This window comes from Lupinus angustifolius, unplaced genomic scaffold, assembly GCF_001865875.1.
Source record: "Lupinus angustifolius cultivar Tanjil unplaced genomic scaffold, LupAngTanjil_v1.0 Scaffold_1_681, whole genome shotgun sequence".
Lineage (NCBI taxonomy): Eukaryota > Viridiplantae > Streptophyta > Magnoliopsida > Fabales > Fabaceae > Lupinus > Lupinus angustifolius.
The window spans coordinates 21,006-36,130 of NW_017716003.1; the positions used below are offsets into that span (position 1 = coordinate 21,006).

A 15,125-nucleotide genomic window follows, 5' to 3' on the forward strand; every position below is an offset into this window, starting at 1 on the left:
TGCAGAAAATTCACTATGTTAGACTATGAAGCACACTCAACCCAACAACAAAAGATGGAGATTGATGATATTCGTCAAGATGGAGATTATTGTGCAATGAGTCATATTCTAGTGGACTCAGCCTTTCATCATAAAACAACAATACAAGTTATGGGCTTAGGCTGAAGTAAAGATTGGGGTAGAGGGATATAAATTTATATGATATGCAATCCTAATTATAAGAACATTAATAGCCACAAACAAAAATCCTTATTTTCTAATAATATATTTTTACCCGCCAATGCTCTTGGGGACATAGACATAATTGATCGAACCCTGAAAAAAAATCATCTTGTCTTACTCTCTTCTATTTATTATATGCCATTTATTTGATTGCTTGTGGGAAATGTTGTGCATTGCTTGCTTCCGTTGTACCAACAAGTATTATTAGAGTCGATGATTCAGATGAGATATGATGGACTTAAGGGGAAGCGAACTACTAAGTGTGTGGTACCCACACTTGATGGAAAATTGTTGGACATTGGGGAAAAGTGAAAGAGTTTATAAGTGGATAAGGCCCATGAAACCATTGTCTTAAGGTTTTGGTTCAAGACGTGGTGTCTCACTTGTGATTCTCCACTATTCTCACGCCTTATAACAATGAAACTCTCTGGTGGTTAAAGGCTCCCCAGTCGTAGTTTGGTACAACAATCTTAATCTAAAAAAAGACAATGTAAAGAAAAGTTTTAAAAAACTTGGAAACCTATATATGTTAGAAAAATCTTTTTAAAATGGCAAGTCAACATCATCATCCCATGATTACGTTCAAAGGACCAAACGTGTCTAATGGTAATTACATTTATGGTCAATGTTTCTAGTGACACTTGCTTCTGCCTTCAAAGTCATGTGTCTAATAACAAGGGTAAGCGACGATCACGTCCAATGACTATAACTGTTTTTATTCTATCAAGTATATATCTTCTTTACTTGTCCAATCATTTGAATTAATATCAACTAATTGTTATAAACATTAAATTAGAATGTTTGTTGTTTCAACTATTGTTCTTACATTAAATGCTTGTAAATGCAAGCAAGCAAGACATGAGTAGATTGTATATGTAAGCATGTATCACATGGATTTTGATGAAGAAAACATTGAAGACAAAGGTTGAAGATAAGTTCAAGGACAAACTTGAGGACATGGAGAAATCAACACACAACAAAGTCAAAGCTCAAGTTCACTCAAGGTCAAGCATACAAGAAGATCTAGAAGGGAAGTATTTTTATATTATCTCAGGTCTTAAGATGTTTGATTAGGTACAGGCTAGGTTATATGAACCTTAATGGAAGTATCACAACATAAAATTGATCATAACTAAAATGAGATTTACATGCATACATACATGATTTACATGCACATGTATAAATATATTATCATATGGTTTTGATGCATTTAACAGAGTTTTAAATCATACATCATTCAAAGTCATGCATCATACTTTTACAAAACATGTAGGAGGTTCATATCATATTAAAGTATCTTTTTCAGAAAACCATTAATCGATTAAGGTTTAATTAATCAATTATCGATTAAGATATGCAAAAATGGTAACCCGTTAATTGATCAAGTTAAAGATTAATCGATTAATGATAGTTACAATTTCTGAAATCTTGATTTTTAAAGAATTATTAATCGATTAGTGTTAATCGATTAACTATACCATAAAACAAAACTGTAATTTAACCCAAATTTTCCCATTTGCATCATTTAGATAGAGAAGAATCATAACTCAATTTTCAAAAATCAGATTGCTCATACACTTTCATATCAAAAGATAGATTTTCCTAAGTGTTTTTGAAAAAGAGAGAAATCGGAGAAAAGAGAAAACTTCATGAATCTTTAGGGAAGTTCTTTTTAAAAATTGCATTGTCAAATATTTTACAAAGAAACCTTGCCTCTCACATTTTATATTCTGATTGTGTGAGACTTGTAGAGTAGTTCTTAGATTCTGGAATGGAGTATATTGAACACATCTTAGGTGCATTTACTCATTGTACACTTTTGTCAGACTTTGGTATCAACATTTCTCTTAGGTGTGTGCTATCACCAAGTGTAAGAGAAAAGGTCTCGGAAACCATGGTTAGGTGCCATTAGAAGCTAGGTTCACTATATAAGAGTCTTGGCAGGAGAAGTTAGAAATGGTTGGATCATCCATTAGAAGTTGTGAGGAGTCATCAGAAGTGGGTGAAGCCAAACCATTAGAAGTCCAAGATTGTCTTGGTGGAAGTGTGTTTGTAAAACATTTATTTCCATAGTGAAGAAAATCTCCCAAGATGAGAATGAGAGACCTAAATGTAATTTGATTTACTTAACTAGGATAAAAATCATTGTCTCATTCTTCTTATCCCTTATCTCTTTACGTTTTTGTCTTGTTTAATTTACTTAACTTGACATTCATATCATCTTATGGTAAATGCATATTTTGTTCTATGCATTAATTGCATGTTATCATCCGTAAAGAGTGCATACAAGTTTTGTCAAATCTTGGCATTTTGGTTATTAAAGAAAACAAGTTTTGAAGAAACAAGAATTGGTTAATCGATTAAGTTCTTGGTTAATCAATTATATGTAGAAGTAGTTAATCGATTAAATAGTAAGAAAAATTATAGATTCTTTTTGTTAATCGAATAATGATAATCGTGTACTGAACCACATATTCACCCCCTCTAGGTGAAGTTTAGAACTCTTGTATACCAACAATACTATATTTTTTGGTAAGAGAAATTTAGTACTTTCCTAATACAAATCAATTTTTTTTTCTCTAACCTCTTTGCATATGAAAAAGACCAAATCTCGCAATAGAATATTCAAAAAACAACTTTGAATTGCAGAACAAGATATTTCTTTATACTTGATTTAATAATCATAGAGAACATCTCAAAAATATCAAGAATAAGTAATCATATATAGTGAATACAACACATTAATTACATATCTGAACTTAATTCTAGATATAACGTATTCCTAACATCACATGTTTCTCGATACAAGACTCGACAAAACACATTTGAATAAATTCTATTCTTCACAGGGTGGTAGGTTGAAGGCTGTTGGAGTTTATGTGAAGTCCTTAGAACATCATCTATAAAAGAAGATTGCCCCTAAAGATGGAATTTAGTGATTTGAAGTGATTACAAGCAATCTGGAGTTATTCTAAGGATAAAAGTGGTCAAATTTATATTTTATATATCTTGTATAGAAGTTATCTAACAAAAAATAAAAATAAAATACTATGATATATTTTCAGGGATAAAAATATACATAAAAAAATTACATGGAGTAAAACCAAATTTGATATATATTCAGGGATAAAAACATATTTAATCTTCATCTATACTACTTATAAAGGAAAAACTCAAAATAACCATCAATCATGGTGTAATTTGTGGTTCTTCCTATTTTGCCCTTACTATTTTTTAATTTTTACAAAAAAAAGTATATATAACCTAATGTTCATCTCCACCCAATGTATGTTTCATATTAATTGATTAACTATTTCTTCTTTCTTACATTATGACTATCAATTTTTTAATGTAGAATATGAATATTAAAAAATTGAACATTACACCTATCAAATAAATTCAACTATAAATGACAAATATCTAACACAAAATATTATATTGTCATTTATGACATGCAAACTATACATTATAAATGATATGAAAACGGGTTGGCAGACACGATAGTGTTGGAATATGCTAGTAATAATAAAGTAATATGTTACAAATTTTATTTCTGAATTCTGAAACCAAAATGATTTAGAGAAATGTTTTATAAAATTTTAATAAATGCATTGTAATAAAAAAAAATTATGAATATGTATTTGGATACATTTTGTTGGTTGAACTCTATCTTTTTTATTGGGTCTTTTACATATTCTTCCTAAAGTGATGATGATTCATGAAAGTAATTGGATTTTAATTTAAGGGAATTTAACAAGTTACGATGAAATTGGACTTTAATTAAAACTTTTTTAATTTTTGTTAAAAGTGAAAATGGGGAATATTTTATTGATATTTATTTTCTTTACGATGTGAAATATCGTTTCCTTAAAAAATATATAATATTAACATTACGAAAGTTTTGTTATAAATTTCATTGTTTATTACTAAGCATTACTGGGAATTAGAAGTCATTGACATTGTTTAAATATATTTTCTTATTTTTTCCTTCTTATCATAGAGAAACGGTCAATTTTCTTGAATGATTTTAATTTTTCTATTTACTTATTTCATTTTTGTTAATAACGAAAATGGAAAATTAGTTTATTTAGATTTGTTTCTATATCTCTTTGCCATGTATAAATATATAATTCCTTTTACGAATTACAATATTATGAATTATAAAGCCTTCCCATAAAATTTCATTCTTGATTGGTAAGCATTTATCCTGGATTCGAACTCCTAAAATTGTTTAAATTTTTTGCTTATTTTTTTCTTGTTTTTATGTGAAATGTTCTATTTTTATATGTTTTTATAGCTGTCATTTAAAATGATCTTTTTGGAAATTCATTTAAATTGATTTTGGATACATTTTGAATAAAGAGGGCATAGTCAAAATAAGAAATAAGAAATAAAAACTCCCATATAAGTTTGGCAACTTGATGCAATGCCCCAAAAGTTATAATAAACTAGATAAGATCGTGACTAGATGACATTAAAAAACAGATAAAAAAATTGGAAGAAATATGTGAGGGAGATTAGGCACATGAGTTAAATTCATATATAATTCTTTAAATTTATAAACAATTCTTTAAATTCATGAATAATACTTTAAATTCATGAATAATTCTTTAAATTCATTAATAAAACATTAAAATGGAAACATGAAATTGGTAGAATTATGAGTTGTTTAAGATAGATCTATTCTGATAATGAAGATCCGGAAATGGCTGATATTAGATTTTTGATACACTGCAACTAAATTCCGAATGGGAGAAGTGTTGTTAAGGTAACAGAAACATGTGGCTATGGGTGGGTTACGATTTTTTACATGGCATTTCTTCCGTAACTAGTGTTTATATTGTGATATATATAAACATTTGACGTGTACATATATAATCTAAATCTCTCTCTAATTCATTTTCTCTCAAAGATTTTATTATTTAGCACCTCGCTCCTTTGTTTTTAGAACCGAATAAATGAAAATTATATGCCAGTGTTAAACACTTCCCATTTCTACTACTTCTATACCATAATAATAGTGTCATATGAATCTAGACATGTATGATATAGACTATATATTATGAATTTTCTTTTATTGATTATATTATTATTAATTATCAAATTTTCCTTTTCACACAATAATATAAGCTGACAATAGAGCTCCCCGTGTATATAAAGGAGTGGCATTGGTAAGATGCATCAACATTGAATTGTATTTGTATGAGAAACACAAAAATTGCATTGCAAAACGTGTTTCGAATCCTCTCACCTTCATTGGGTTCAGCAACCCACCATTATTATTATTATTATTATTAGAATTGGGATTATAACATTCATTTCATATTCCAATTCTGATTCTCATTTCTCTTCACTTTTTATCTCACAAGTCACCATCACAGTCATGATGGATGAAGACAAAAACAACAAAGAGAATAGAAATAAAGGAATCATGGGTTGCAGTGATTCAAAAGGAGGAGACTTTCAAACAAAAAGAAGCATAGCTGAGAGAAGAGGGTTCAGTTCCAATGCAGCCAAAATTAACACATCTCGTTTTAGAACAATGACAACTCCAACATCATCAAGTTTAAACCCTTTGGGTTCTTCTTGTCCTTCACTTGCTGCTTGTCGATCACCTTGTCTAACCATACCACCTGGCATTAGTCCCACTGCGCTTCTTGATTCACCAATCATGCTCCCTAATTCTCAGGTATATATCCTGTATCTGTGGTTAATATAGTTATTATTTTTTTTATTTGTCAAATCTGATTTGTTCTTTTAATTAAGAGCAAAAAATGTATGTAGTGAAAATACATAAGTTTCAAAGACTATCACTATGTTATTAACAATTCATATTTTATCATTATTTTTTTTAAAATAGTACAAATAAATGGATAAATATTAATGATTATATATAAATCTTTAGAATAAAGGTGTATAAATATTATACTCTTTAATTAATAATAGTGTTTGTGTTTGTTTTAGGCCATGCCATCACCCACCACTGGGACTTACTTCCAGTTGCCTATGTTCACTAATCAGCAAACGATGATGAGTAATGAACAAGGGAAAGTAGATGATTTAAGGACTGTTACTGATGCTGCTGTTGCTTCCTTCAAATTCAAGCCCCGTGCTACCCATGTCGATCCAAAATCTTTGTCTCATTTCTCTACTTCTCTAAATCAGGTATTTTTATTTTTACTCTTTTGGTCCCATAATAACACACATTTGACAACAATAAAATTAGTTATTTTTTATTTAAACTATTATAATATAATAATTTTACAGTAATTTAATTTTGCTCGTGAACTAATAGGCTTATTGGAAACAACAAAAGTAGAAATAGTCAAAGCTTTTAATCAAAGACAAAAAATAAAATAATAAATAATGCATAGAAAAAGAAAAAGATCTTATGGAAATCTGGTAGATGATATTTTATAATAAATATTAGAAAGAGTATTATTTAATAATTATTAAATATTTTTAATTAATTATTATTTTTAATGAATTAATTAATAGTAATAATATTATTATTATCATCAATTAATAATTAATTAATTATTATCAAGGTTTTAGTATGCTATAAGCAATCACAGCCACAATACACTCGTTGTAGTAGCTTTTCTAATTTCATCAAGATCATAATTGCATTTTTATCACTTTTGTAATTATATTCTATCATAATCTTGTAAACGCATGCAATTACTGTAGATGTAACTTAATTGTAATAACAACAACGATCGAATTTTAAATCATAAAACATATAAAAAATAAAATTAATGGGATTATAATTATAATAAATAAACAAAGAAAGGGAAAAGAAAAAACAATGGGTTAAGTTTGTGTTTCTTATTCTATTACGATGGAGAAATTATAACTAAGATAAATTTTTCTAACAATACTTGCACAATTTGGTATACTTGAATTTAATAGGTTTCTAGTGATTGCAACATGATGAAGGGAAGAAATTCCAACTCCCAGCATGTCCAAGTTCAACAATCAGTTGATTTTTCTGTTAATACAGACTTTCCAAAACGTTATGACTTTGGTGCCCATTTGTACAATGATGTGAAAATGGTAGATGACGCTAATGTTAATGCTAGTAACTCTGACATGCTAATGTCTCATTCTGAGGAGGCTAGTGATGAAAGCACGCAGCCTAAAAATGTCTTGGAAGGGGACCAGAAAGAAACATCCCATGCAACAGGAATTGAAAGGTCCTCAGAGGATGGTTATAATTGGAGAAAATATGGACAAAAACAAGTAAAAGGTTGTGAGTATCCTAGGAGTTACTACAAATGTACACAACCTAATTGTCTGGTAAAGAAAAAGGTTGAAAGGTCCCATGATGGCCAAATAACAGCAATTATTTACAAGGGTTCTCATAACCATCTAAAACCACATAATCTTCATCGAGCATCAGCACTTTCTAATGATGAGATGTTAGATATGGGTGAAGCCAATGAAAGCGGTGTTAATGTTGATGGTGGTTTGGTTTGGAGAAACATTCAGTCCAGTATAAGAAATTCACAACATGGTTTGGATTGGAACAGTGATTTTCAGGAAAGGGCTTCATCAGATTCTACTGGAACTCAGCTTTCAGATCCTATATCCACTTCCAAAGCTAAATCTATATCCATGCTTGAATCTGAGGACACTGCAGAGTTTTCATCAAGAGTTGCTAGTCATGATGGTAACGAAGATGGAACCACTCAAACACCAGCGTCACTTGAAGATGATGCCGAACATATTGAGTCGCAGTCAAAAAGAAGGTTTAACAGTCTATCTTAAAGTTTTGCATTTGCGTATGAGACTATGGTCACAGTTCCGGTTACTGTATAGTTGTTATTGTGGTCGATATGGATTACGGCAGTTATAAAATGAATTACTTTTTAAATAAAAAATATATTTTTGAATTTAATATAATTCGATAAAACTCAAATGAGGAATAATGTGATTGAGTTGCAACTTGATGTATCCTCATGATTATGATTCAGTGTCATACCGGTAGTGTGATTATAGCGGTCACGACAACCGCAACTGTAATATTATGGTCACATCATGTAATGTAGTCTATAATTTAAATCACTAGTTTACATATGTTTTTTTTTTTGGCAATAATAATCAGAAGAACATCCTACATATTTTGTGCTAAATTATTTGTTATTTTTTATTTAACAGGAAGAAAGAGAGCAGCTTGGTTGAATCAAATTTGCCTCCCAGGGCTCTTCGTGAGCCAAGGGTGGTAATCCAAATTGAGACTGAAGTTGACATACTTGATGATGGTTACCGTTGGCGTAAGTATGGACAGAAGGTTGTCAAAGGAAATCCAAACCCGAGGTAGAGTGATCTTGTCTTCCTTCTTGCTCATGCAGGCCTGCTAAGAATTCATCATGTCTGATATTTGATCTTGTCTTTTTTCTTTCTCTCACATTTTCTCTCGACACACCTCTTCCTATTTCTTTTTTTGGCCTAAGAATTGATACAAACAATCAAATTGTGAGAATTTGGAGAAATAAGACTAGTAGTCGGATTATGAGAAAAGAAATGGTACGGGTAGTCATATTGTGTGTATTTCGAGAATTGACATTATTATCCCTATTATCCATATTATGGGTATCTCGAGAATTGACACTGACAACCATATTGTCGTAGGTGTATTCGAGATTAGCTCTTATAGTGCAGTAAGAATTCGATTACGTAGAACTGGACTATTTTATCCTAGGGATGACATGGTTGATAGTTTGCTTACACATTTTGGGCAATCTCAAAAACATTTTAAAGAGAGCAATATACTCATAGCTCAGCCAGAATATGGATGTAATGTACTTGATAAATTGTTTCCGTCTTAATAAAAGTTATATAAAAGTTTGGGATACTGTGGTCTCCAATAACGTTTCAATTATTTCGTGAGTTTTAATATATTTAAGGAAATACAGTAAACAAGTTATCTAAGGTTCTTATTTCTTAATGTTTAACTGATATTTTAATTTTGGTTTTGACCACCTTTATTTAGGTAGATAATTTTCAACGTTTAGCTGACAAGATTTGTGGTTGTTTAACATTGTTTCTAGATTCTGCATATATACAATACTCTACTTTAAGCCTCGTTTTGTTTATCGGAACTGTTTCATGTTCGAAGTAGATCAATGACTTAATTACTATACAGACTATGTTATATCATTTTTTTATTTTATCATTAACTTTAGGGCTATGCTTGTAATTATTAGTACCAAGCTTATATCAATCATGCGCTCATGCATTTATAACTTGAACCTCTATGCTTGTATTCATGTATCATTTTATAATTGTAGGAGCTACTACAAATGCACAAGTACTGGATGTCCTGTGAGGAAACATGTGGAAAGAGCTTCACACAATATAAAATATGTACTTACTACTTATGAGGGAAAACACAATCATGGTGTCCCTACTGCTAGACATAGCAATCATTTTAGGTCAAGTGATGGGCGTTTACCTCCCGGTGGTGCAAATGGTCAAATGGCTCTTACTTTAACGAGAAATGGAAGTACCCCAAACCCTGAAACTCAAGTTCAAAGTCTTGCACCTCATTTTGATAGAAAACCTGAAATTGGCAATGAGTTTCTGAGGTCCAATTTGGTTGGAAGTTTCAGTAATGATATGAAGTTTGGACCTTCTTCCATGTACCAAATGAAATATCCTTCCTTGAATAACACCATGCCTTATGGCTCCTATGGACTGAATCATGATCGTCTTGCAGGCCCTCAAGGTGGACCTCTTTCCTCAGTGTTCCCTGATTTTTCCATGCCATCGAATCTTCCTTCTTCATCTGTAAATTTTTCAATGAATGGTATTAATTTTAACCGTGTGAAACCAATGGGTCCTGTGCACCAATCTTTCCACTCAGGGCAGCACGTGAAGGAGATTGAATCAGGGTTCATAAGGCCTAAACAAGAGCAAAAGGATGATATGATGTATGGTACATGCTTACCAACGGTTGATCATGCAAATGCTTCAAACGCTTCTTCGTCAGCATCACCATCCATTTATAAACGTGCCATGCAAAATTTTCCTGCATAATCTAGTCTTCATAGCTCCAGGCTTCATGCAAAAATTTTATCATAATCTAGTCTTCACAACAGTTGCTGGAAACAGAAGGTTCTGTATGTTGGCTTTTAATTAGTATTTTTAGGGTTTTAAACTATCATTATAGTTTCAATTTTTTAATATTTATTGAAAGGTTAAACAAACTTCGACATCTTTATACAGATTTGATACAGATATTTGTAACAAGTCATTGATAGATAATTTTATTGTAATGTTATAAATATTGATGAGAAAATTATAAGTTTGGCTAACAATTGGCTTTTTGAAAAGTTGTAAAATAAGTGAAAAGTTGAAAATTCGACCATATGATATAAATTTAAGCCTTTCTGAGAGAATTAAGATGTACACCAATTAAGTCCTAAAAGGGCTTATGTGGTATCGTTTCAAAATTTATTTGGTGAAAGAAATCTTTGATTATCAAAACTTGCTAGTGAGAAGTTGTTCTAGCTTAACCACATGTATTAATTTCAAGTCTCTAAGAATGCAAATGTGATTAGTTGGGACAGTTTTGTCTTCGAAGGATCCTACCCAACTTAAAAAAGATTGCTCCAGATGGTGGAGAATACTTGTGATTTAAACAAAAGAAATTGATCACACATTTTCGGGGACTAACTTAATGGTTTATTAATTAGAACAATTATTTTTTTTATCTCATTCTAGATTAATCTCACATACACTCATTTTTAGACATTATAATGAAAATTTATGTTATAGTGGTTGTTAATCACAGGAACTGATTATCGTCAAGGTATAGCCTAATTGATAAGTAATTGAGCTTTTTAAGCATGTTGTTTGGATTTTATTTTTAGGCCATATAGATGGGAAAGACATTGTTGTGAAAGACTACATCTAAGTCAATAGTCTTTTTGTCTACTAAATAACATCATTTTTTTTGATGTAACGTAAAAAACATTATATCCTCACTTATAAATAAGAAACTAATTAACTTTTGGGATAATAGTTATTTCTCCCGATAAATGAATATTGTTCCAAAGAATTAAATATTGAACATTTTGTTCAATTTCGAGATCTAATGGAACCTTACAACCACTAGATTAATACCTTATTGATATATATAAAAAACTTGATGCAAATTCAAGAAAATTTCTCTCGTTAGTAATAATTGTTATAGAAATACTTTTTTATATTTATAAGCAAATCTTAGACTCTTATACTTTCCGTTGTGTAACTCCACGAACTGAACTGGCTGTTTACGTTCTACATAAAGATTATGCAGAAAACTTATAACTATCAAAACCGAATGAGAATAACTAATTATTTTAGCAAGGTTGCAATAAAATAATCATAAGTCATAACAATGATCATTAGTCACACACCATAATCATCTGAATATATTTTTTTACCATTAGAACACAAATCATTTTTCAGTTGTACTAAAAAAAAAAGTAACTAATGTATGAGAACCAATATAAAAATTCAACTTTGATGTTATATTGGTTGTCATACATTAGTTATTTTTTTTAGTATAACTAATGTACATACATGATTTTGATGCAATAATAATTATATCATTTTCAAAATCATGCATCATGCATTAGTCACTCATGTTAGAGGTTCATGGAAAATTAACTAAGTATTTTCAGAAATCTTTTAATCGATTAAGACATTGGTTAGTTGATTAAGTCTTTGAAAAAGGAAACTCGTTAATCGATTAAGGACATGGTTAATTGATTAAGTCGATTTCTCTTTTGGAATCTTGGATGTTTTAAAAGAAACTTTAATCGATTAAGTAATTATTTAATCGTCTATCCCTAACAGAAAACAATTTGACACTGGTATTTCACCACCTTTTCCCATGGGAAAAATGTGAAGAAGATCTGGCTCCTGACATTGGCACGAATTTATGAAGACACCAACATCACAAAAAAGAAGAAAATGAAGAATACTTACGAAGACAATCAAGACAAAGCTTCAAGAAATTAGAATATAAATATTTAGGTATTTCTATCCTTATACTATAATCTACACACTTAGTAGTAATGCTCAAAAGTATTTTAAAAGAAAATTGATAAACACAGAGTATAAATGAAAACGATTTTCAAAATATTGTGTAACAAGTTACTATATCTAAGTAACATGTTACTCTGACTAAGTAACAGGTTACTAGAACTAAGTAACATGTTACACGTGTGAGAAACGAGTTATCCAACAAAAATTGATCAGGGTAATTGATTACCATGTGGGTAACCGATTACACAACACTATAAATAATTACCTAGTTGGACAGAGCAGTTGGGTAATCAATTACACCTTATTAGTAATCGATTACTTCCTGTTAAAATCAATTTTCAGTTGGACAACAAAGTTGGGTAATCAATTACATCGATTAAGCAATCGATTATTGAGAGTTGTTACACCATTTTTTCAGATTCAAACCACACAACTTTCAACCCAAACAAAATGGTTTCATTCAAAACAAATCATACCTTTTCATAGAGGTATTCTAGTTGATTGGAAAGTCTATATAAATTCTTTAAAACTCATTTGAAATAACAAGATTACACACAATTTCATAACATAACTCATATTGAAATCACTCACTAAAACTACAATTTTCTGAAATACTTGTTCTACACTTGATGCAACTTGTTCTTAACTTTCAGAAATTGATTTGTAAAGTTGCCTTAAGTGTTATTGCAAGTTATTCAAACCTTGTGAGCATTAGTACTAAAGTATATATTGAGTTATTGGATTGCAAGAGTTTATAACTTCAAAATCTTGTAAAGGCAATCCATTGCCATTGTTAAACATATTCTTCATTCAAAGTTGTGAATTACTTTCTTTCATATGGTGTGATAAGAAAGGGGATAAAATCACTTGGAAATGGCGTTTTCCAAAGAGTTATATAGGTGTTAGAGAGTGATTAAGGTACAAGGGAATTTCGGAGTGAGAAATTGTAATTACTACTCTTAATATCTAGTGAAGAAATCTCTTGTTCTGCAAGAGTACTAGACGTAGCCTTCGATGGACAAGAAGGTGAACCAATATAAAAAACATATGTGTAATCTCTTCTCTTTATCTCCTTACGTTTACTTGATTATTTCTGCATATTATTTTCCGCTGCTATTAACTCTTGAATTTTGCAGAAAAATCAATCATAGTTGTAAACAACTAATTCACCCCCTCTTAGTTGCCATCTTAATCTTACAATTGGCACTAGAGCTTTTTTGAGTAAATTATTCTCAAAATTGATACTGCTTCAAAGATGGCCACAAAATCATTTCTATGAGAAGGTTCAAACATCAATCGTCCTCCAAGTTTTGTTGGAGAATGTTACGACTATTGGAAGATCAGAATGAGAATCTTCATAAGGTCTCAAGATCTAGACATTTGGAATGCAATTGAGGAAGGACCCTATGAACCCTTCATAGTTATCAATACTGTGAGGGAAGTGAAGCCGAAATCTTCATGGAATGATGAAGACAAGAAGAAAGGGCAATATGATCTGAAAGCAAAAAAATATCCTAACTTCTGCACTCGATATTGATGAATTTTTTAGAGTATCAAACTGAAAATCTGCTAACGAAGTGTGGGATACTCTAGAGACCACTTACGAAGGAACCGAGGAGGTAAAAAGGTCGAGACTAAATACTCTTTCCTAGGAATGCGAAATGTTTCGTATAAAGCCTGGAGAGAAAATACTTGATTTAAAAAAGAGATTTACCCACCATACAAATCATCTCATTGCACTTGGAAAAATTTTATCAAATAGTGACTTGAACCTAAAATTTCTAAGATCACTTACCAGAACATGACAACCAAAAGTTACAGCCATTTCTGAAAAGAAAAGTTTATCAAAAATGTCCCTGGTTTGGTAAAAGTGGAAGAAAAGAAGAAGAAGAATATCTCTCTCAAGGCAAAAGTGGATAGATAGGATTCATCAGAAGATGAATCTGAAAAAAAGAGATGGAAGATATGAGTTTGTTCGTAAAGAAGTTCAGGAAGTTCCTTAAAAGGAATAAAGGCTCTAGAACTAGACAAATGAATAAATTTACCAAGAACAATGACGCTTCCACTTCAAACCAAAACACTACATGCTTCGAATGTGGCAAGTCTGGTCATATGAAAATGGACTGTCCAAATCTAAAGAAGAATACCTTCAAGAGTAAGAATGAAATGAAGAATGGATGCAGAGCCTATATTGCTTGGGAAGATAATGATACCAGTTCCGCCTCTGAACCAGAAAATGAAGAATAAGCACATCTCTCTCTCATGGCATCTCATCACTTAGATGATGAAGAGATAAATGAATCTAACCTATTTTATTCTTTTGAATTGCAAATTGCATTTAACGATTTACATGATGAATACGTCAAACTCACCAAACTATTTTTAAAACAAAAAAAATGAGTTAGAAGTATTCAGAAAGAAGTCATCATCTTCTTCATGTCAAAACTACATTACTCTTGAAAAGAAAATTTCAAAATTAAGTCTTGAATTTAATAAAAACAAGAGTAGCAAAGAACTGGACAAAATTATCAAGGTTTAGAGACATTCTACAAACCGGAGAGGTCTTGGCTATTCTAAAAGCTAAGTTTCTAAAAACAAAATGTCTCAACAAAGATAAACTTTCAAAAACAAAGTATCCCTACATCTAATGTTAATAATAATAAATCTAGGATACACAAGCATCATCCCATATGCATTTACTGTAAGAACCATGGGCATACACCAAACACTTGCATGATTAGAAAACATAGTGTATCCTTAGGTCATTATAGATGGGTTGAGAAAGGTGTAACCATGTAGAACTCAAAGAAAATTGGGTACCTAATATTACTTAACCTGTTTTGCAAAAAAATTTGAGAGTTGCC

General features: G+C 30.7%; 1 protein-coding gene across 1 annotated transcript; it reads left to right on the plus strand.

Annotated features, from left to right (window-relative positions):
- The first annotated feature begins 5,329 nt into the window (after positions 1–5,329).
- LOC109337003 (WRKY transcription factor WRKY24-like) lies at positions 5,330–10,430 on the plus strand. Its single transcript, XM_019573855.1, has 5 exons — positions 5,330–5,911; positions 6,187–6,387; positions 7,135–7,973; positions 8,383–8,541; positions 9,516–10,430. The coding sequence occupies exons 1-5, from the start codon at positions 5,606–5,608 to the stop codon at positions 10,261–10,263; spliced, it is 2,253 nt and encodes a 750-aa protein (XP_019429400.1). The 5' UTR covers positions 5,330–5,605; the 3' UTR covers positions 10,264–10,430.
- The last annotated feature ends 4,695 nt before the right edge of the window (positions 10,431–15,125 follow it).